Source organism: Lingula anatina, chromosome 1, assembly GCF_051362555.1.
Source record: "Lingula anatina isolate TDL-2025a chromosome 1, LinAna3.0, whole genome shotgun sequence".
Lineage (NCBI taxonomy): Eukaryota > Metazoa > Brachiopoda > Lingulata > Lingulida > Lingulidae > Lingula > Lingula anatina.
The window spans coordinates 47,979,153-48,002,290 of NC_141767.1; the positions used below are offsets into that span (position 1 = coordinate 47,979,153).

The 23,138-nt window shown below is 34.4% G+C and overlaps 5 protein-coding genes across 10 annotated transcripts in view; 1 reads left to right on the top strand and 4 right to left on the bottom strand.

Moving 5' to 3' along the window:
• Positions 1-18,407, top strand: part of LOC106151269 (SET domain-containing protein 9) — a 21,193-nt gene extending 2,786 nt beyond the window's left edge. For all 3 annotated transcript variants that reach the window (XM_087000856.1, XM_087000854.1, XM_087000855.1), the window contains exons 6-8: positions 251-463; positions 718-1,556; positions 17,972-18,407. In XM_087000856.1, coding sequence (XP_086856982.1) covers positions 251-341 — 91 coding nt within the window. In that variant the 3' untranslated portion in view covers positions 342-463; positions 718-1,556; positions 17,972-18,407. The remainder of the gene's footprint in view (positions 1-250; positions 464-717; positions 1,557-17,971) is intronic.
• On the bottom strand, positions 1,083-5,283 carry LOC106151268 (tartrate-resistant acid phosphatase type 5-like). Its single transcript, XM_013524435.2, has 6 exons — positions 4,470-5,283; positions 3,885-4,099; positions 3,122-3,246; positions 2,329-2,529; positions 1,897-2,044; positions 1,083-1,570 (listed from the first exon to the last, which is right to left on the bottom strand). Exons 1-6 carry the CDS (start codon positions 4,513-4,515, stop codon positions 1,325-1,327), a joined length of 981 nt encoding a protein of 326 aa, XP_013379889.1. The 5' UTR covers positions 4,516-5,283; the 3' UTR covers positions 1,083-1,324.
• On the bottom strand, positions 6,547-16,574 carry LOC106151266 (tartrate-resistant acid phosphatase type 5). Of its 4 annotated transcripts, XM_087000850.1 has the most exons (10): positions 15,950-16,574; positions 15,673-15,797; positions 14,664-14,790; positions 14,202-14,376; positions 13,650-13,797; positions 11,044-11,252; positions 10,574-10,698; positions 7,670-7,870; positions 7,256-7,403; positions 6,547-6,998 (listed from the first exon to the last, which is right to left on the bottom strand). In XM_087000850.1, exons 6-10 carry the CDS (start codon positions 11,143-11,145, stop codon positions 6,756-6,758), a joined length of 819 nt encoding a protein of 272 aa, XP_086856976.1. In that variant the 5' UTR covers positions 11,146-11,252; positions 13,650-13,797; positions 14,202-14,376; positions 14,664-14,790; positions 15,673-15,797; positions 15,950-16,574; the 3' UTR covers positions 6,547-6,755. The 4 variants fall into 4 exon arrangements, with proteins under 4 accessions (XP_086856976.1, XP_086856977.1, XP_086856978.1 ...); XM_087000851.1 differs by lacking the exons at positions 13,650-13,797; positions 14,202-14,376; XM_087000852.1 differs by lacking the exons at positions 13,650-13,797; positions 14,202-14,376; positions 15,673-15,797.
• Positions 12,839-16,717, bottom strand: LOC147764411 (tartrate-resistant acid phosphatase type 5-like). The gene is made up of 4 exons (XM_087012142.1): positions 16,625-16,717; positions 14,714-14,790; positions 13,650-13,797; positions 12,839-13,075 (listed from the first exon to the last, which is right to left on the bottom strand). Exons 1-4 carry the CDS (start codon positions 16,715-16,717, stop codon positions 12,839-12,841), a joined length of 555 nt encoding a protein of 184 aa, XP_086868268.1.
• Positions 18,268-23,135, bottom strand: LOC106151267 (tartrate-resistant acid phosphatase type 5). Its single transcript, XM_013524434.2, has 6 exons — positions 22,962-23,135; positions 22,419-22,627; positions 20,372-20,496; positions 19,998-20,198; positions 19,658-19,805; positions 18,268-19,071 (listed from the first exon to the last, which is right to left on the bottom strand). Exons 1-6 carry the CDS (start codon positions 23,005-23,007, stop codon positions 18,826-18,828), a joined length of 975 nt encoding a protein of 324 aa, XP_013379888.1. The 5' UTR covers positions 23,008-23,135; the 3' UTR covers positions 18,268-18,825.
• Positions 23,136-23,138: the final 3 nt, after the last annotated feature.

Below are 23,138 nucleotides of genomic sequence, written 5' to 3' on the forward strand. Positions count from 1 at the left end.
GTGTTATTTTTGGCTGTTACAGAAAAATGCTGACAGTACACCTGCAATCTAGCCATGTGTTTAATGGTGAAAATGCTACACGATAAATCACACATGTAATTCAGTTGGTTTCTTAGTCATTCTACATAGGTTTTTGCAAGGAAAATTTTGCATTTAAATAAGAGGTTAAAAATAATTATCTTTTGTTGAGCTATCTATATTTCACTATAATGGCTATATCCACTTAATATATATATATTCTTAATTTCAGAAATTTAAGAGTTGTGGCATTGATATCTCTGCGAGAAATTCAAAAGGGAGAAGAATTATTTTCATCGTATTTCACGGTGGTACATTCATAAGGATATGTCAGTAACATGTCACATCAGTCCTAAGTATGATTAACTCATACCACTTCAACACAGGTGTGAAAATACCAGTATGCTTCTTTTACTGCATTTGACTTTATTCAGTTCACTTAAAGGTAAAATACTTTGTTTCTTACTGAATTATTTTATTTGTAAATTTCTTGTGCAGGGTTTTTTAAAATAAGTTATAAAAATCATTTAGTTCTAAATTGTCTGACTGTTGCAAAATGGCAATAAAAAATTATTGTTAAAAGATTATCATAATTATAAAAATGTATTGTATCTAAATGTAAAGGTCAGAATACATTGCGATCAGCATGCATGTTGGAATATTATATGTTTGGTTAATTTTACAATTTATTTATTGCAGGTGTCATGAGTCGACTTCAAGAGCTATTTGGATGACTCGTCTAACACATGGATGTTAAAAATTATTATTTACATTTTGATAAAACTTTTATCATTTACATTTTGATGAATCAGCTTATGATATGGAGATAAAAAGTTTCAGCACCTCCACACTTACATATCCATTATAATTCAATAAAACCATCGTCCAGATCATCAAGTAGGGACAAAAAGTTCTGAACAATCACTTAACCAAGTTGAACTGCAACTAGCAATGGTTTATTGAAATAGCAAAGAACATTGTTCATTTTGGACATTTTTGGTGCCATTTTTGGTTGTAGAAACTGCAAGTTTTTCTACACTGCTACAACAATGAGATCCGGTATGTTATTGCTTTATTGTTATTGTTTATTTACTTCTATACTTGATGTTAAAAGATACAGTTGAAAAAAATAAAGTTTAATTTAATCGGGCAAAGAACTGGACTGCAGGCAAAATAGCTAACAGGTTATTTCAAAATCCTGTCATCATCAGATGCAATGGAGAGGTATCACAGAATAAAAAAATCATGGCGAATTCTGTACTAGTACAAGCAAAACAAATATTCTTATGTAAGCATTCATGATCTTTTATAATTTTCTTGGTTTCATGGTGTGGCTAAACACTTGTCTCCCATCCCCTGCAATGAATGAGAAGGTCATGGCTTGAGGTGTTGCATCAATGTAGCCAAATCCACCAACTCTGTGTGTGTCAGACCAGTGGAACTTCAGTGAACCACTAGGGACATCATTGTGCTTTTTAGAGTGGGAACACCAGTTCCCGCATCCTATGATGAAATAATCCACAGCAGTGCCCATCATGGTATGTTGCAGATACTGAAATTGCCATTGTCAAATTTTAAATTCTGAAACACTAAAAAAGGTGTTATCTCGACACTAAAGAAAAATCCATAAAAAAGGTAGATACAAAATATGCCCAGTGCCATTACTTTAGATAACTGTTATAATACTTTGATCATTAGTTAGATTTTGGAAAACTGCTTAATGCAAACTGGCTAAATGTGGAAGCATTTATTTACCACATGAAAATGTGTAATATCTACAACTAGACAATTAATTAAACATTTAATCAGACAACCAGGCAATTAATAAGACAATTAAAACGGTTACACAAAATGAATTAATTTGGAATAAATGCCCACCTGCAGACTATGTTGGTGTCCAGCAAAGTATGATGTCACCTTGTACTTGTGCAACAAAGGCATCAACTTCTTTGTCATAGTCAAGGCTGGTCCATGTTCTCCAACTGATATCACTGGATAATGGCCAGTAACTATGACATAGTCAGCCCTGGAAAATGTCAAACAAAATATCCAGGGATAAATATTGCTATTATTTGCGTAACCACTTTCTCTTTTCTGTGTCTCTAATAATACAAAAAAAAAATGACAAACAGAAATGATCTCTGAAATAAGATTGACATTCAAATCCATTAACTAAAAAGTTTCCATATAAAACTTGAGCAAATCTCAACATTGTATTATTTTTATACACATATGATATAATTTTTGCAAGACTAATTAAGATACTGAAACTCATTTGTCTTGTGATGATAAGGAGATGATTGTATGTACCTGTCATGTTTGAGGTTGTTTTCAAGCCATTGCAACTCTGCCTCGGCCTTCTCAATATCTTCTGGCCCCTGAGGCTGTTCATCATCGAAGTCACTCTTGACATTTCCACACATCACAATAGTGTCCAGCATGTAGATGCTCAATGTGGCATTAGAGCCAGGGATAGTAAAGTGAAGGGGATAATAATAAGTTGGAAATTTCCTGCAATTAAAATTGGAAATAAAAAAATTACATATATTGTCAAAAGCATTTTGATTTGAAACTCCTGAACACAATGGCCTGTAATATTTCAACCATTTCTCTAACATCATCAACTATTATTTATAAATATTTTATTTAATGACAATGTTTGGTATTACTGTAGAACAGTTGGTATAAAATCTTGAAGTTTGAATTGGGCACTTTTTAAATACACATGGCATTCAAAACAAAAATGATAGTCCAAAAAACATGATGGCTGCATTGAGCCTTTAGTAGTGATTGTCTTCTTCCATACTTTAACAGACTCTTTCCAGGTGATAATTTGAAAATTTCCAGTCAGGTTGGGACAGCTCTATTGCTCGGAAATGATATCCCACAAAAGGCATTTTTACAGCTAGGTCAGGTGACCATGCGTGGTCTCTGCCAGTTGTTTAACCTAGGCTAATCACAGGCAGAAAGTGTATTCATTTTGGTTCTCAGTTTCTCAAAGCAACTTTTTAATACCTTGTATAGTCCCTGAGTCTTGGTGAGAATGGTATTGGGGAGCTCTAGAACATTTCATTTTAAGTTTGTAAGCATCTTTGTTACTTACCATCTGTGTGACAGTTTGGAATACTCAAATTGTGCAGCAACATTTCCGTTATGGTCATGGTTGCCTGCTATTACATACCATGGAGTCTGCAGTGCTTGGTGAGTGAATACATTTTCAAAAGTTTCCTGAAATAAAATGGAAGATAACTAGAAAAATAACTATTTCTTTATGTCCTAAAGTTATGTATCTGTCTGATACATGCAACATTGTGAAACACTCATATTCATTAAGGATATTGTAACCCTTTGTAATCATCCAGATATCGAAAATCAGGTTTTTTTCCTGCATTTATTTATTCAATAATGCATCTACCTTTGTGCTGATTTAAAACAATAAAAAAAATCCCTCACAAATATAAAATATTGGCATTTATATTTCTTGTTGCAATGGATAAGCATAGGTAGGGAACTCGAAGTGTATAAAAAAATCATACAATGTAGAGATTTGCTCAAGTTTCGTCAATTTAACACTTTTATATTTTGAGTTGTCATTAACTAGGACTTGGTTACATCATGAGCTGTTAACAATCATTTGAGCTGAACTCATAAAATATGAGTGAAAAAATTATTTAAAAAAATTGACAGTTTGATAGTTTGTTGAGGTAAGCTTCTATCAAATTCTGTTGAAGTTAAGACGCGACAGGCAGACGTATAGAAATTTGAAAATGATAAAGAGAACCTGCAATGGCTCTGAAAATCAGGCTATGATGTCTGAACATCGATATTTAATTTATGCAGTAGCAGTGAGCTACATGTATTAATACCTTGAACCTGGGATCATGTGCATCTTTAACACCTTTGTAGTAAAAGTTATCTCCAAGTACTAAGGTAAACTTGGTTTGATACTTTTCTGCAATTTGCCCCATTCCATGAGCAACTGTTTTCTCCAAGTTTGTGTAGTATGGTTTGGAAGGGAGACCACCAAAATCACCCACGGTCATGAACCTTAAACCCTGAGGACTGCTTGAAGCCCATGCAACTGAAGTGAAAAAAATTACCAAACCGATCATATTTTAAAAATCTGTTTCATTTCAAAATGGCATAATATTGAAATCATTAAAAAATCATACTACATGTATAAGGTGTACATGTAAGTGTAAATGTGTCTGTAAATATTTTTATTATTTATGAAATCTGTCTGACACATTAAAAGATTGGCACATTCTTCCACATAAATCCTCGATCTAATTGGTTTTAAAAATTCCATTCTTTCATAATATTACATAATATTGCAATTGGTGTGGCGAAAATAACAGATTTTTAAGTCTTCTGGTTTTGTACTATCATACACAAGTGCACACAAAAGAAAATATAGACTAGACAACCATTAATTTCATTTTAATTCTTACCTGTGAACATACAGCTGAATACAAGCACAATCCTTGTGGTCAACATTTTGCTTCCAATCAGGTGAATTCAGTTTACCCAAAACACATGGGTGGTCAACTCAGTGGCTTTATATACTGTCAAATCAACTCTCTTATTCGCTTCCTGATTTAAACTGAGTACTGTCCTTATAATTAGCTGACCAGCACGCTAAACATAACATCACAAAGATAACCATCTATTGTTTACTAATTTCAATCGCTCAAAATATTTGGATGACAGAAATAGTTATCATGCACGTGCCTAAGCTGAGAATAACCTATTGCAGTAGCTCATCATGTTTTCAGTTTAGTACATTATCTGTTTTGAAAATTGTTGACTTTATAAATTAACTCCAGGGCTTTAAAATAACTCATAGATCAAGAGGAGTGGCATTTTTACTACCTCTACTTTCTCTCCTTGCAAAGGTAAAATTGTGCATTTTGAGGCATTTAATTTGCAGTACTGAGCATAAATAATTAGCTACAAGATTTTATGGGCCTCTTTAAGGGTACCTGATGGGGATGGATCCATGTTTTGGAAAGAGGCAGCCCGCTATTCAAACCATATTTAGAGCATATTATTACAGGCATGATCAAATGCACTCATTCCATTACGTTAATTTGTATCCATTTTTATAGAGAAATGAAAAATGTATTGAAAATGTTTCCTGACACACACTCAATGAAATGTAATTCAAAACTTGACAAGTGAATATTTGCAATTTGTGTTATATGCAAGGAAAAAAGTGAAAATCCCATATAAAATCTACCCTCTACCAGGGGGACAGATTGATTTTCACAGATATTCACAGATGTCTCTAGATAAATAGACAGTCATTTTGGTCTGCCAAAAATGTCCACAATAATAACTGTGGCCCTGGTAGAGGGTATATAAAATCTACTCTGAGAGGATGAGATAAGATTTGCCTATGCTCTGGTCAGGAAGGGAGCTTATCATACTTTTCACTTTGCTTTTTCTTTATACTCAAACCATGAGACTCATCTGTTTTCGTCAATGGGTTTTTGAATCTGTATTCTTTGTCTTTAGTACTTGCTGTGCTTGTAGAAATGATCAAAGGGTGGCCAGCAGGGGTTTCAGACTGGGCTGAGTGCACATAAAAAGTTTCATGGACAGTATTAATATCTTGACAAAAATGAAATAGACACAAAGGTTGGCAGGACTTGGAATGCTTATTGAGGATTACACAAAATACAAGCTCAGCTTCAAGTACAAGAACTAGCTTTGATTTTATCAGGGAATTATATCGTAGTCTACGATATAATTCCCTGATTCTATTAAGCAAACTGGTTGGTATGGTTATCATGAGCCTGTCAAGTAAAGCATTATAACATAACATAAAATTTGGATTGGTATGGTGAGTTTGTCATTGACTGTTTCTAAAATTTAACATTTCACTGATAATGAATTGTTATTAAACAAATCAGTGATTATAAAAATCCATGCTTTTGGTTGCTTTTGAAATTATATACGAGGTGCAAGAGAATAGTCCAAAGGTTCATTTTTCTGAAGGTCTGAAATTGGTCTGAATGTTCACAATGACCAACTGAATGACCAACAAACCATTTTATTTAAAAACAGATGACAATGTTATGATTTTTCTTTTTTAACCAATGAACCCTCAGACCAGTTAACCCCTAGGACTATCACACCCATATTACAAAGTAGGATATCTCTGTGATACTAGAAAGGGTGAAAATATAGTGTACGCTGTACCAGGTAACAGACTTCTGATTTGGAGTACATAATAATGTCAGCTAAGCCTTGAGTAGAGAGTAACATGGTGCCTGATTTCTTGGATATATGTATGTCATGACATTTCTTTGCACTAATATATATAGTTTTTGATGAGACCAGGGGCAATGAGTTCTGAACAAACTGACATTTTGGCTAAACAAGGTGTGCTCCTCTCAAGGGCATTTTCTTTTAAAAAAACTTTGAAATTGCTGGCTACAGACCTGGAAACTACCCCAGTATTAGAACTTCTTAATCAAACAAAGCTAACAACTACAGACAGAAAACAAACAAGCAAAACATACATCAAATTTTAGAATCTTTTATTCAGTTGTGAAAATGGAAAGGCACCACAATGTTATAAAATCAAATAACATCATTGTTTTAAAACAGAAGAGAGAAGAAAAGTGTCTAGGATATTGTTCCAAAGAAAAAAATATCATCACTCTCCAACTACAGTCATAGGAAATTAATAAACATTTTTTGCAATATTTGTAATGCCATCCAGTACAGATTTACTTTCTTGGTTTCATGGAGTGACTGTACAAATGTGCACCACTTCCACTTATAAAAGAGAGGGTCATGGCTTGAGGGGTTGCTTCAATGTAAGCAAATCCGCCATTATGTTTGTCTGCCCCATGGTATTTCAGAGAGCCACTGGGCACTGCACTGTGGTGTGCTGTGGAGGTGACAACGAAGTTTCCAGATCCAATCACAAAATAATCTACAGGCACGCCTGATTGGGTATGCTGCAGATGCTGAAATTGACATTTTCATAAAAAATAACATTAACTGTACTAGAAATGTGTATATCTCCCAAAATACAATGACATAACAAAATAACCATTTTACACTGACCATGGAATGTGTAAACTATTTTTCCTATAGCTACAGACAGCCAGTCCATTATGAAATTGCTAAACAAAGTAAGTATAAAGAATTTGAGTATATTATTCATATCATTCCCATGTATGATTATGTTGCTTATATGATAACATTAAATTTATATGTATACCTGCAGATTGTGATCATGTCCAGAAAAGAAAGCTGTCACTTTGTACTTGTACAACATGGGCATCAGTTTCTGTGTCAAACATTTAGTTGGTCCATGTTCAGCAATTGATATCACAGGGTAATGACCAGCAACTATAATGTAGCTGGCCCTAGAAAAGGTACAACAAAATGAGAAATTCAATACAAGATTTTCTATCAATTCTCTCTCTCCCAACCAGTTTATAAAATGCACCAACAAAATGATTTCTAATAGAATTATAGCCACAGACTTACATTTTTTTCATTGTTGCCCTCTCAAAAAAAAAAAAAAAAAAAAAAATGTATATGTCACATAAATTTGCCCGTGAGACTAATTGCCTTATATCAAAAAATTGAAACTCTTTTGTACTACTAATGATATAAAAGAAATGATTACTTGTTGTTTTTGAGATTTTCCTCAAGCCAATCCCATTGGGCATTTGCCACTTTAATATCTGCAGGCCCTTGGGGTTGGTCCCCTGCAAGGTCATGCTTGGTGTTTCCACAGAGCTGAATAGTGTCCAGCATCAAGATGCTCACTGTGGCTTGGGAGCCAGGGATAGAAAATTGAAGGGGGTAGTAATAGTGAGGGAAATTCCTGCAAATAAAATTGGAACAATCAAATGCCTGCCTGAAAGTGATAATTTGAAAATCCACATGTGTTACTTTGATCAAATCATTGCATGTTTTGACTGAAACTGTTCAAGTATACCCAGCGGGCACTCAACGTTGATTCAACATTGAGGATAGGTTGAGATGATGTTGATCCATCAATATTGATAGATCAACAAGATCTCAACATTGATTTAACCTTTCTTTGTCAATCAATTTTCAATGTTGATAGATCAACAGAATTTCAACATTGAATCAACCTTTTCTTGTCAACCAATTGTCAATGTTGATAGATCAACAGGGTCTCAACATTGATTTTACCTTTATTTGTCAATCAATTTTCAATGTTGATAGATCAACAGGATTCCAACATTGAATCAACCTTTTCTTGTCAACCAATTGTCAATGTTGATAGATCAACAGGGTCTCAACATTGATTTTACCTTTCTTTGTCAATCAATTTTCAATGTTGATAGATCAACAGGATTTCAACATTGAATCAACCTTTTCTTGTCAATCAGTTTTCAATGTTGATAGATCAACAGGATTTCAACATTGAATCAACCTGTGTTTGTAAACCCTTTGTCAATGTTGACATATCAACTGGATCTCAACATTGGGTCAACCTTAACTTTATAACCTTAATCATAACCTTGATAATAGTTTTAAATGATTATCTCACTAGAGAGGTATGCATAGGGGTAATTACCCCTCATAAAACGTTTGTTTTACCCCTTTTTCATTAAAATTAATTTTGTGAAAAAAGCGGTCGTCAGTTTTTTTTTTAACTTTCCACAGGTTATCATTAAGAAAAAGAAAAAAACATAGGGTCACCAGCCTTACTTTATGGCAAATTGACAAAATTTTACTCAAGGTTGAAGAAACGGCTTAGAAAAAGCCAAAAATGCCTGTTTTTCTGGAAGTTTAAGTTAGCTGTGAGAAAAAAAATTAGACTGGTGACCCTTTGTTTTTGTATTCTTAAAATTATCTTAACTACCTGATGTGACGTTATAATTATTTTAATAAAGCTAATTTGTTGTTTAATTTTTATGAGTAATTACCGTATGTGCCTGCATACTTGTATAATGTAAATGAAGTGCGGGACTGTTATTAAGTGCGAGACTCTGGATAACATGAACTGATGCAACACGCGAGTGTGGACAGTGTGTAACACTTTATCAGTACAAAAACTGTACTTTATTAACAGTACTTTGTGAGGCAACACTATCAGGAGGATCGTTCAACAGATAAGGACAAGGAAAACGGTGACATTGCGTCTTCAAAACCCCACACTATCAGGAGGATCGTTCAACAGATAAGGACATGGAAAACCGTGACATTGCGTCTTCAAAACCCCACACTATCAGGAGGAACGTTTAACAGAAAAGGACTCGTAAAACTGTGACATTGCGTCTTCAAAACTTAACTGTCTACGAATCTGTTAAAATTTAACTGTATTTGACAAATGTTAAAGTTTATGCAACATGATAGTATTACATGTAGTTAGTTTATGTAGTGTATGTTCATTGTTTGTAATATATTATATTCATAGTTAAGTTAGTTGTTGTTTGTGTTTTTTTTATGTTCGGGCTGTTTTGGTCCGTAACACTGAGCATCAAACTGGAAAGTTTAAAAAGAATCTGACGACCCATAGGTGGATACAGGGGCCGGTCCCGGGGTCTGGACCCCCCCCCCTTTTCTTCCGAAATTACCTTTTTTGTAGGTAATTTTCCTAATTTCCCCCCCTTTTTAGATCTGAGTCTTTTTATTTCAAGAAATGCTTGATATCTTGGAGAACACCTTCAGCCATCAGGCAAATTTCAATCAAATATCCTGATAGCCTAATTGATATATCAACGTTAATTCAATTTTCAAATTCAACTTTATTTCAACATTGATTCAACATTGAGGTATCAATGTTGATGCAACATTGATACCTCAAGGTTGTTTCAACCTTGATGGTTCAAGGTTGATTCAACCTTGATGGTTCAACGTTGATTCAACTTTCATAGTCAATGTCATATCAACATAGTTTCAACGTTGACCGTCAACGTTGATTCAACATTGATACCTCAAGGTTGATTCAACCTTGATGGTTCAACGTTGAGTCAACTTTCATAGTCAACGTCATATCAACATAGTTTCAACGTTGACGGTCAACGTTGATTCAACATTGATACCTCAAGGTTGATTCAACCTTGATGGTTCAACGTTGAGTCAACTTTCATAGTCAACGTCATATCAACATAGTTTCAACGTTGACGGTCAACGTTGATTCAACATTGATACCTCAAGGTTGATTCAACCTTGATGGTTCAACGTTGAGTCAACTTTCATAGTCAACGTCATATCAACATAGTTTCAACGTTGACCATCAACGTTGATTCAACATTGATTCAATGTTGATTTGCCCGCTGGGTAGAAGGAACATACATTTACAACCAAGTTGGAGCAAACCCAAGATGTTAAACATGTAACTTAAAATAACTTGTGAAATAATTAATATAATATAATAAAAATATTATTATAATGTTATTATTATGTTTTTATAATATTTTAAGACAAAAATTTGATAACTGATAGAAAAAATGTTTAGATGTTAATCAGTGGAAATGCCTATAAGTAGACATGCATTTGTTCAAATACATATTCCTTAAAAAAGGCTACATGCACAAATCTGGTCACTTACCATCTGTGTGACTTTTTGGAATACTCAATTTCTGCATCAACATTTCCCCTATGATCATGATTGCCTGCCACTATGTACCATGGTGTCTGCAGAGCTTTGTCAGTGTATACATTTTCAAATGTTTCCTGAAATTTTATGTCAGCAGTGCTAAACAATTGCATAACAAAATGAAACCAGCATGTGAAATGACAAACTGTGAATTACTTTTATGTCATTTTGCCAGAAAATTATCAATATTGGCCACTGACTGAAATGATATATGACAATCAACCTTAAAATCAGTCTTACCAACTAAGAATTAAAATTCTTGCATGTTTACATTTTTGACCTACTGCTAGAAAATAACAAATCTATAAATATGATAGTTCTATTAAATGCTGCTTTTCAAAATTACATTTGGATACAAATAATCTGCACAAACATTAGATAGTCTAAGGGTAAAACAAAGTGGAACAATCATAGAGACATACATGAAATCTAGCATCATCCACATGTTTAACACCATCATAGTAAAAGTTATCACCCAGTGCTAGTGTAAACTTGGTTTGGTACTTGGCTGCTGTCTGCCCCATGGCATGAGCTACAGAGGTCTCTATATGTGTGGTGTATGGCTTGGAGGGGAGACCACCCCAGTCACCCACAGCCAAAAATCTTAAGCTACTACCTGATGCCCATCCAACTGAGAAAAAAATTAGATAACATATCTGAGACATACATGAAACATTCCACATGAAAAAAAAACGTTAAGTGGCTTATAATAACAAGGTGAAGACAACTTTCATTAACGTGCCTTTCATTTAAATTCTTACCTGAGATCATGCAGCACAATGCCAGCAATACTCCAGCAATTGCCATTATTTTTTCTTCTAGTGTTGCTGAATGAGTATGCAGCTGGTATTGTGTGTTTATCAAAATGCATGCTTTATATACTGCCAACATAAACCCTCCTTATGGGTTGATCAGCAAACCTAACATTACACTATAGATATAACTGGATATCATTTACCAATATAGCCTGATGTTTTGCTGACAAACAATTGTTCAGAATACCAAGTATGTGACACAGGTTGTTAATCATACATGATATGCCTAAAATAATGAACTAAAGCTGAAAATAGCTTAGCTGTTAATGTTGTCCATTTAACACAATCTGAGCCCTGAAAATGTGCCATTTTTGAGGCTGATAAGATGTTAAAATATTTGACCATGTGTGTTAGCTGCAACTCTATTATCAAGCTTCAACATCATAGCCTGTAATGCTTGTCGGCAGACACACTGGTCATATTCTGAGTTGAGAATTTGCCAGATCAGATAATATTGTAAAGATTTCAAATGTGACTATATTTTAATTCATAGAAATCTAGTGTGCAAATGTTTTGCCAGACCACAAACTTATCTTGAAGTGCAAAAACCATGGCTGATATTACAAAAACCCTCCATAATCGTAATGACAGTCTATGAATGCCCCCAACCATTTGAAACATATTTTTGGAACTGTTCATTGCTGAGCAAAGACAGTTACTCCATCTGTTATTGCCTCCGTTTATCTTGCCTGAACTATGACAGATATTTCTCTGATACAAGAAAAATGATTTCAAATATCACCTCTTCAACAACTGGTTTTTTGAAGTGATATGCTGATTGTCCTTCTAGAATGATTACATGCTTTAATTTCTAAGTCAATGAGGAAGACATTTCAGTGGAAAAACTGATATTACTTCTTTCTTACAATTCAGAGTGGAAAGACCACCATCCACTGTACTTATATTTAAATAATTAGCACATTTTTAATGATTTTTGAAAAACATTTTAATGTTAATTTATGCAAATGAGCAAAGCAAATAAAATAAGTAGCAAAAATCATATTTTATTTTCACCTCTACATGTTGTTTCTGGAATGTAACAGAAAAAATGGAATGTAACAGAAAAAATATTCAAAACACTTTTAGTAAGAGGAAAATTAATATTATTGGCTGGCTAGTTGTTATCATATCCTTATGTCATTAAACATTTTCAAAAAGCAAGTATGTCAAGAGAAACTGTAACAAAGTCAAGTTAGGATAAGGACCGCTGACAATTAACTAGCTGTTAATATCATTCGATGTAGGAGAAGAATATCACAATAGACTGATATCAAATTGGTAACTTGCTTCTTAAAAGCAAGGAGATATGTTTCAAGGATTTTGTTCCATACGGCACTCATCAATAAGTTTTTTAAAGGATTTTAAAAAGGATACAAAATTTGCAATGCAATTCATTGTAAGTTTACTTTCTTGGTTTCATGGAGTGACTGTATAAGTATGTGCCATCCCCTTGAATAAAAGAGAGGGTCATGGTTTGAGTTGTTGCTTCATTGTATGCAAGTCCTCCTGACTTTAATTTATCAGCCCAGTGGTATTTCAGAGAGCCACTGGGAACTTTGCTGGCATGTGCCATGGAGGGATCCACAAAGTTACCTGATCCAATGACAAAATAATCCACAGACACATCTGACTGTTTGGCCTGTAGATGATGAAATTTATACAAATATGAAACTTGTGTAATTGAAAATTAAGAAGAAAATGTAGCCATTTTTCATTATTATGCAATTCACGTATAACAAAGAGTGCAATGGTTTGACAAAATAATACTAACAATAAAAAACCTAACCATACAACTTATGCTCTCACACCATCATGTGAGAAGTATGAAAAAAAAAAGGCAAATGAAACACTGATACACTGTACATGTAACATGACAAGGTAGTGCAAAAAGGAAACTACTTCAAATTTTATCTAGAAGTGGTTTAGCAACGTCTAGTTTTGGGATGTTGCCACAATGGAACTGAATACTATTCCCCAGGACCTTTGGTAGTGACTGAGCCCCGGCAAAACAGGCACAGAAGACTTGGCACATACTAGGGTACTTGATAGATTGAATCATCAGCAGTCACATCAGCTCAATTTGTTTTCTAGGCAGACATTGTCGTTCTAGTAAAAGAAAATTTACCAATCTCAAATGGCTTCAAATGATAAAAACCAAGAACATTGTTCATAGAGTTTCCAATTAAGGAAGTGTTGATTGTATAAATCCATACCTGTAGATTATGATCATGCCCAGAAAAGAAAGAGGTCACTTTGTACTTATACAACATTGGCATCAAGGTCTCTAAGAAACATGATGTTGGACCGTGTTCAGCAACAGATATCACAGGGAAATGCCCAGCAACCAAGATGAAACTGGCACTACAAAAAGTAAAACAAACGGTTATTAAATACATTTTGGTCATCTCCCTCTCTCTCACATTCAAAACATTTTGAAGGCCAATTACTGAAAGGTTCCATCTAAGGGTGCATTCCCATGGTTTTTAGATCAATCTATCCCCATGGGGAGTCTCACTAGATTACTGTCAGATAATCCGGCCTAAATATCTGTCCCACCTACTACAAGCTGTAAGGGGGTAATTAACTTTCTTGCCCGCTCAGCTGACAGCTATTTAGCGTGAACCCCCAGTGAGTTAGGTCGATCTAGTTGGAACAATCTAATCTCTGGGAATGGGGTCTTAAACTGCCATTCATGCATTATTATTATTAATGTGTGTCCCCATTTATATCTATTAAAAATTGTTATTAAAAAGTGTGACTATTACTCATTGTTTTCAAGCCACTGCCATTGCGTGTTTGCTGGGGTACATGTAGGTCCCCTAATTTGTCATCCTTGGTGTTTCCACAGAGCTGAATATAGTGTCTAGCAACAAAATGCTCACTGTGGCATTAGAACCAGGGATAGTAAAATGAATGGGATAGTAATAGTTTGGGAAAATCCTGCAATTAAAATAATAAATTATTATAAATTATATATGTATTTGATAATTGGATATTTGTACTGAACTTTGTTGCAAGAATACACAAAAGTTTCACCTAAAAAAGACACAAACTTACTAATATGACCTTGTGATCTGTTGAAATTGACCAAATGACATGTAAAACTTGTACATCTTAAATGTGCTAGTTAAAATAGACAAGATCTTAAATAAATAATATCAAAGCCTACATAAATGACTGTTTTATTAAAGTTAAGCATACATCTTTTGTGTAGCACTCTAACTTACCATCTCTCTCTGACTTTTTGGAATACTCAATCTGTGCTGAAACATTTCACCTATGGTCATGGTTGCCTGCCACATGGAACCATGGTGTCTGCAAGGCTTTGTCAGTGTAAACATTTTCAAATGTATCCTAAAAAAGATTTTAACCTTTAGCAAGTGGCCATAAGCAGCCTGGATAGGTATTGTTAGAAATTCAAAAGTGTATGTGTGTAACTGTAGTTGCAATTCTTGTGACATTTGATAATTATAAAGTAATTTTGTTTGAGTGATATTCTAGCCATATATACTCATTTGATGCCAACTTTGGACTCAGGCAATAAGGTCATGCATATGGAGACAATGATAAAACCATGAAGGTGCAAACTGAGATTTAAAGGCTCCATTCACTTTACAATGGTTTTGTCATTTAAAAAATGTTTTCCTTTATATGACATAAATTTTGAGTCCATATTTACTTAAGCTAGTAACATTGACCTTCTCTAAAGTATGACAGGTGCAATGTTTGCCAAGTTTGATAAGTAAACTGTTATCTACTAGCTCATATCTAACTTCATAGCAAGTATTCATAAAAATCTGAAGCAAGAAATAATACAGTATTAGGCTCATGGTATTTTGCTGAGGTTGCAAAACTAGATTTCTTGTGTTATTCAGTAAAATCTACACAATGCATTATGCATTGAGAATTATATATATGTATGAATCTAGACTTTAATATAAATACAACTTATATGTAATTAGCTAAAAGAAAAATAGGCCAAAACCAATGCATTGTACAGTATACATTAGCAAGAAATTCATGCCTTAGCACTCCTTTGGACAGCTGATTCAAAAAATGGTTTTCATTCTACACACTTTGAGGCCTTTGATCAAATGTGATAGGACAGCGTATACATACAGCTCAAAATCGTCAATAGGAGTAGTGATACATGAAATTCATGATAAGTATACATGTATGATAAAGTTTATTTGGTTCAAAAGTGAGTCACTGTGGAAGCGTTTTGTTCCCACATACTTGAATGAAGTCAAAAGTAAAAGATGTGTTGGCACTTCATTAGGTGCGTGTTGAACAACTCAGGATTCATATCTCAGTAGCCTTTATTTCACATCATCACATCATACATAAGACAAATGGTGAAACTAAAAATAATGAAATAAATGTAATGAATAAAAAATAAAAATGATAATACTAACAATGGAGTACAATTAATGGTGAATATGAACAAAGTAAACACATAATTTATGATACTATAATGAACAAATAAATAAATAATTAAATAACAATAACTTACTCAATTTGCAGCTACATAACTTGGAGATAATCCTGTTGTTGAAATAAAAATAAATAAATAAAATGTATACATATACGACGGGCTAACCCCCATGCGTATCTGTGACAAAATCATACGATGGGCTAACCCCCATGCGCATCGGCTGCTAAATCACGAGTGAACTACACCCTAGTATGGTCTGCTCACTACTCTCAAAATTAATTGACCCTTAACATTGGGTCACTGGAAATAATCTCAAAACTTATACACTACTGTTCTCTAAATGAAACAAACAATGATAAATACTGATAAATATCGTAATTACAACAACAACAAATAATAATAATAACAGTTATTATTTAAATACACTTGTTTTACTTTTCAATTTATTTTGCCGCATGGGTCGGCAACAGTGCGTGTGAGAGTTTCCGTCCAGAGTTTCTCAGGCGAAAGTGAAAAAGATACAGGTGAAAGATTCTTATTTTTTAATTTGTTATAAATTTGATAAATTTGCTCATGTCCTCCACCAGTTATCAAGCAATGTCGGTGTCAATGAAGAACTCAACTGCAGTCTTCAGTTCCAAATCAAAAGGTGTCTTTATTCAATTTCAATGAGATATTTATAACAAATTGCCAGTCAAAATAACAATCTTTCTCATTTTTTTTTTCTTTTTTTTATCGTCCACGCACTAGTACCTTGCATCTGGTATCATCCACATCTTTAACACCATCAAAGTAAAAGTTATCACCCAGTGCTAGTGTAAACTTGATTTGGTACTTGGCTGCCATGGCATGAGCTACAGGGAATGTACGCACAGACAGAAAACTGTAGTGGCTGGCTGGGTTTGGCCTGGGCTCGGTAGCTCAGTTGGGAGAGCCGTCACACAGTTTGTGAGGGTCCCGGTTTCTAATCTCGGTCAAACAAGGTGTTATCTCCCCCAAAATTGCCACAAATGTGGCAGGGCTGTTGGACTCATGTCTTTTGGCACTTGTGGGAGAAATGTACCCCTGCGAAAATTTGTCTCATTTAACGTTCACTTACGGTTTTCAATCTATTCTAGAAAATTTGGTGTATTTCTTCACAGTACTAATGTTGTTCTGTAATGAAAGTAACATTTTGAGAAATGTTTTTGGGAAGTCCTTCAGAATGTCCTAGAATAGATAAAGGACATTTTTCATTAAAAAAAAAAAAAAAAAACATTGTTTGATTGAGAACCCTAAGTGAGTGTTAAATAAGATTTCCGCAGGGGTAGTGGCTGGCCTGGATTGGCCTGGTAGCTCAGTTGGGAGATCAGTTGCATGGTTTGCAAGAGTCCCGGGTTCAAATCCCAGTCGAATCCCAGGTGTTTTCTCCCCTCCCTCCCCTCCAAATCACTACAAAACTATGAATTGTGGGAGTGTTACTAATGAGGCCACTGGTAGTATTAGTAGATATCAGTCTGTAGTCTTAATTAAACGAGCACTTCACTGACAAATGAACAGTTGGCAAAAACAAAAGGCCCAGGTGGGGTAGATTGACTGCTGTTCATGCATGCTGCAAAGGCAAAGCCCCTATTGCCCCTGAAATATTGAAGCTCTTTTGTACTATTAATGATATGAAAGAAACGATTACTTGTTGTTTATGAGATTTTCCTCAAGCCAATTCCATTAGGCATTTGCTACTTTAATATCTGCTGGCCCTTGAGGTTGGTCCCCTGCAAAGTCATGCTTGGTGTTTCCACAGAGCTGAATAGTGTCCAGTATCAAGATGCTCACTGTGGCTTGGGAGCCAGGGATAATAAATTGAAGGGGATAGTAAAAGTGTGGGAAAATTGGCACAATCAAATGCCTGCCTAAAAGTGATAATTTGAAAATCTACATGTGTTACTTTGATCAAATCATTGCATGTTTTGACTGAAACTGTTCAAGTATAGAAGGAACATACATTTACAACCAAGTAAAAGCAAGTTCAAGATGTTAAAGATGTAACTCAAAATAATTTGTAAAATAATTAATATAAATATAAAAAAATATTATTAAAATATACTTTTATTATATTTTAAGACAGAGGACGGCAGCCATTTTTAACCACCGGACAATGCTATCCAGCCTTGATGAAACTGGGCCCTGGTGTTGTGAAGTGATATGCCGATTGTACTTGTAGATTGATTTCATGCTTTAAAAATAATTTCTCAGTCAATGAGAAAGATATTTCAGTGGAAAAACTGATATTACTTACAATCCAGAGAGAGAGAGAGACCACCATCCACCATACTTAATTTCAAGTATTTGCACATTTTTATGATTTTTTTAAACACCAATACTTAATTTATGTAAATAAGCAAAGCAGATAAAAGAAGTTGCAAAAATCATATTTTATTTTCACCACTATATTTGTTATTTCTTAATGGGACATCACAGAAAAAAATATTCAAAACACTTTTAGTAATAGGCACATTAATATTATTGATGCTTATGAGTAATTCAGCAATTAAATCTCCTTATAAAATTAATCGAATAATACAATCATTATGTATAGAAATAAAAATAGGCTGACTAGTTCTTATCATATGAAAATAAACATATTTAATGTATTGGTGCTGATATTTTGAACTTAAAATTTTCATTTATGTTAATAAACATTTTTTACAGTATGTATGTCAAGAGAAACTGTAACAAAGTCCAGTTAGGATAAGGATTGCTGACAATTAACTAGCTGTTAATCTCAAGTGGCATTCGATGTAGGGGAAGGATATCACAATAGACTGATTGTAAACTTGCTTCTTAAAAGCAAGGAGATATGTTTTAAGGATACTGTTCTATATTGGCACTCATCAGTAAATTTTTTAAAGGATTTTATAAAAGGATACAATAATATTTGGAATACAATAATATTTGCAATGGATTTCCTTGTAAGTTTACTTTCTTGGTTTCATGGAGTGACTGTATAAGTATGTACCATCCCCTTGAATAAATGAGAGGGTCATGGTTTGAGGGGTTGCTTCAATGTATGCAAATCCTCCAGGTTTCAATATATTAGCCCAGTGGTATTTCAGAGAGCCACTGGGAACTTTGCTGACATGCGCCGTGGAGGGATCCACAAAGTTACCTGATCCAATGACAAAATAATCCACAGACACATTTGACTGGTTGACCTGTAGATGCTGAAATGGACATTTATATAAATATCTGTAATTGAAAATTAAGAAGAAAATGTAACTATGTAAACATTACATAAGAGTGCTATTCACATATAAAAAAGAATGGAAATTGGTTTGACAAAGTAGTTCACACAATGGACACTCTAACCACACAACTAATAGTGGCAAACTTAATCAAACTGAAATCATTCTTTTCTCCCCATCATGTGAGAGGTGTTAAAAAAAAGGCTAATCCAACACTGATACATATAACATGACAAGGAAGTGCAAAAAGGAAACTACTTCAAATTTTATCTAGAAGTGGTATAACAATGTCTAGTTTTGGGATGTTGCCACAATGGAACTGAATACTATTCCCCAGGGTAGTGACTGAGCCCCGGCAAAACAGGCACAGAAGACTTGGCACATACTAGGGTACTTGATAGATTGAATCATCAGCAGTCACATCAGCTCAATTTGTTTTCTAGGCAGACATTGTCGTTCCAGTAAAAGACAATTTACCAATCTCAAATGGCTTCAAATGATAAAAACCGAAAACATTGTTCATAAAGTTTCCACCTGAGGAAGTGTTAATTGTTTAAATCCATACCTGTAGATTATGATCATGCCCAGAAAAGAAAGAGGTCACTTTGTACTTGTACAACATTGGCATCAAGGTCTCTACTAGACATGATGTTGGACCATGTTCAGCAATAGATATCACAGGGTAATGCCCAGCAACTATGATGAAACTGGCACTACAAAAAATAAAACAAGCAATTATTAAATACATTTTTGTAATCTCTCTCTTTCTTATATTCAAAACAAACTGAAGGCCAATTGCTGAAACTTTCCATCTAAAACTGCCATTTATGTATTTTTGATATTTATGCATGTTCCCATAAAATGCTGCACCATTAAAAAATTCTTATAAAAAATGTGATTATTACTTATTGTTTTCAAGGCTGCTTTCAAGCCACTGCCACTGTGTGTTGGCCTTCTCTATATCTTTTGGCCCCTGGGGTTGGTCCCCTAATTTGTCATGTATGGTGTTTCCACAGAGCTGAATAGTGTCCAGCATCAAAATGCTCACTGTGGCATTAGAACCAGGGATAGTAAAATGAAGGGGATAGTAATAGTTTGGGAAATTCCTGCAATTAAATGATAAATTATTATAAATTATAAATGTATTTGATAACTGGACATTTGCACTAAACTGTTGCAAGTATACATAAAAATGTCATGTAAAAAAGACACAAAGCCTGCATAAATGACCGTTTTATTAAGGTTAAGCATTCATCTTTTATGCAGCACTCTCACTTACCATCTCTTTGACTTATTGGAATACTCAATCTGTGCTGAAACATTTCCCCTATGGTCATGGTTGCCTGCCACAAGGAACCATGGTGTCTGCAAGGCTTTGTCAGTGTAAACATTTTCAAATGTATCCTAAATAAAGATTTTAACCTTTAGCAAGTGGCCATAAGTGGACAGGTATTGTTAGAAATTCAAATGTGTATGTGTGTAACCGTAGTTGCAATTCTTGTGACATTTGATAAAGTAATTTTGTATGAACAATATTTTAGCCATATATGCTCATGTGATGCCAAGTTTGGACTCAGACAATAAGGCCATGCCCAAGGAGACAATGATAAAACCATGCTAACAAAGGTGCAAACTGAGATTTAAAGGCTCCATTCACTTTACAATGGTTTTGTCATTAAAAAAAAAAGTTTTCCTTTATATGATATAAATTTTGAGTCCATATTTTCTTAAGCTATGAATATTGCCCTTCTCTAAAGTATGACAGGTGCAATGTTTGCCAAGTTTGATAAGTAAACTGTAATCTACTCATATCTAACTTCATGGCAAATATTCATAAAAATCTAAAGCAACAAATATATACAGTGCTTGGCTGTTGGTATTTTGCTGAGGTTGCAAAACTAGGTTTTTGTTGCTTTACTTAGTACAATTTACATGCTGCTTTATGCCTTTAAAATTATATATGCACATATGTATGAATCTAGACTTAGATATTTATATATAAATAGAACTTAAATGTAAGTGGCTAAAAGAAAATAGGCCATAACCAATGCATTGTACAGAATACATTAGCTCAAAATTCATGCCTTAGCACTTTAATTTCATTTAATTTGATCTCAAAAACAGGCCTACCCAACTACCAGACTTGGCACCGAATGATCCTGAATTCACCGGTAGATCAGACCACACTACCCGTTTTCAAGGTGTGTGTCAGATCGCATTACACAGTATCATACCTTGAACAAATTTTGAGTGGTGATGCAATACTTTTCAACCCCGCTGAGAATCGTTACTATCACATCACGTACTAGGCAAGAGCGGTGTCGCGTCTGATACTGTGAAATGCGTACTAACACACATCTCGAAATCGGGTAGTGTGGTCCGATTTACCGGTGAATTCTGGATCATTCGCTGCCGAGTCTGGTAGTTGGGTAGGCCTGAAAAACAAATTCTTAATTTATCTATTGTATTACTTTTACTCTGTATATTATCAAACTTGTCCCAAATGGAAAATGATTTCCGATTTTTAAAATTGGCTTAATAAAGTCTTATCTTATCTTATCTCATCTTATCCTATAGGTAATTTTGATATGTATACTATGCTAATGCATGAAACCAAAGGCCTCAAAAAGTGTAAATCAAAAACCAGTTTACATGGGAGCTCTCAAATTTTTATCTTACATCTCTCTCATCTTTTTAACTCATGCACTCCTGTAAAGCCAACCAGTTTTGCTATTGACAGAGCCATGAGTAAAATAAGATTCATCTGCTTGATTACTAACAGTTAAGCCACTGTTAAGCACCCAGAAAAAATAAAACCAGACTTCTTCAAATAATGATAATGATGTAATATTTTTCCTGCCAGAAAACAACCTACTGTACTATTACTAATGTAAAGAATAGTAGTTGCATAAACACTGTGATTATTTGTGTTTGTTTTCTGGTGGGGAAAGATTTCAAACAGATTTCTTGCAGAGGAATCTGATTGTTTGTTGCGGTCGGCCATTCTCTCCTCGAGAGCTTATAAATGATTTGACAGAAACCTTACTGGTAGACAGGCAGACGAATCTTGCTCTGTCAATGGGAAAACTGGTTGGCTTTCCAGGAATGTGCAAGTTGAGGAGATGACAGGAAAGATAAAGATTTGAAAACTCCTGCACCACGGCTGGTGCAGAAACCAGTTTTCATTTTACACTTTCTGAGTCCTTATTTTAATTGAGTTAGTACAGTGTACATACAGCTCAAAATCGTCAATACTGGAGTGCTAACGCATGAAATTCATGCTAAGTATACAATAACAGTACTTATATACATGTATGTGCTAGTACCTTGAATCTGGTATCATCCACATCTTTAACACCATCAAAGTAAAAGTTATCACCCAGTGCTAGGGTAAACTTGGTTTGGTACTTGGCTGCTGTCTTCCCCATGGCATGAGCTACAGAAGTCTCTATATGTGTGGTGTATGGCTTGGAGGGGAGACCTCCCCAGTCACCCACAGCCAAAAATCTTAAGCTACTATCTGATGCCCATCCAACTGAATTAAAACATAAGCAAAATTTAAATAAATGATTTAACTGATTTGGTGACAAAATGGCAAACAAAATGAGAAAGGATTGATGGATATCAACTTAATCAAGACTATTTAAATTATAAAAAAAATATTTATTTAGTTTATATTCTTGAATTTAAAGCTGTCTATTAAAGAAATCATCACGTTGACAGGATTTAGATTTCAATTCGCTCAGTTTAGATTTAAAAAGGGATCGAATTCCAGCACGCGTTGCTTAAGTCCCCCCCCCCCCCCTTCCAGTATTATAATTCCGTTCTATCTTTGGATTTGAATCAATCCGCCAGAATCACGTCCTTACCTGCAAACACGCAGTTTAACACAAACACCACACATTTGAAAAACATTTTCTTCCGATTGAGGAAATGAATCAAGCTGCTACTCAGCAAACATCCACCCTAAAACTTAATAAGTTACTTAATCACTTGAAGTTGAAAACTGGCTCTTATTCCACTTAGATAAAACTGGGTCAGCTCAG

Bases quoted from the DNA above. Each gene is read 5' to 3' on its own strand.
- LOC106151266 (XM_013524431.2), bottom strand. From the start codon at position 11,512: ATGTTGGCAGTATATAAAGCATGCATTTTGATAAACACACAATACCAG. The intron at 11,253-11,382 runs GTAAGAATTTAA...TTTTTTTCTCAG, and splicing joins ATTGTGCTGCATGATCTCAG to TTGGATGGGCATCAGGTAGT. The intron at 10,699-11,043 runs GTATGTCTCTAT...ATAAAATTTCAG, and splicing joins TGGATGATGCTAGATTTCAT to GAAACATTTGAAAATGTATA.
- LOC147764411 (XM_087012142.1), bottom strand. From the start codon at position 16,717: ATGGCAGCCAAGTACCAAATCAAGTTTACACTAGCACTGGGTGATAAC. The intron at 13,798-14,713 runs GTGAAATGTTTC...TACTTTTTGTAG, and splicing joins GCAGGCAACCATGACCATAG to TGCCAGTTTCATCTTGGTTG. The intron at 13,076-13,649 runs GTATGGATTTAT...CATCATCTACAG, and splicing joins GGCATGATCATAATCTACAG to GCCAAACAGTCAGATGTGTC.
- LOC106151268 (XM_013524435.2), bottom strand. From the start codon at position 4,515: ATGTTGACCACAAGGATTGTGCTTGTATTCAGCTGTATGTTCACAG. The intron at 2,045-2,328 runs GTACATACAATC...GACATTTTCCAG, and splicing joins AACAACCTCAAACATGACAG to GGCTGACTATGTCATAGTTA. The intron at 1,571-1,896 runs GTGGGCATTTAT...TGGCAATTTCAG, and splicing joins GACACCAACATAGTCTGCAG to TATCTGCAACATACCATGAT.
- LOC106151267 (XM_013524434.2), bottom strand. From the start codon at position 23,007: ATGTTTTTCAAATGTGTGGTGTTTGTGTTAAACTGCGTGTTTGCAG. The intron at 19,806-19,997 runs GTAATAATCACA...TATTTTTTGTAG, and splicing joins AGCAGCCTTGAAAACAATAA to TGCCAGTTTCATCATAGTTG. The intron at 19,072-19,657 runs GTATGGATTTAA...TGTCCATTTCAG, and splicing joins GGCATGATCATAATCTACAG to CATCTACAGGTCAACCAGTC.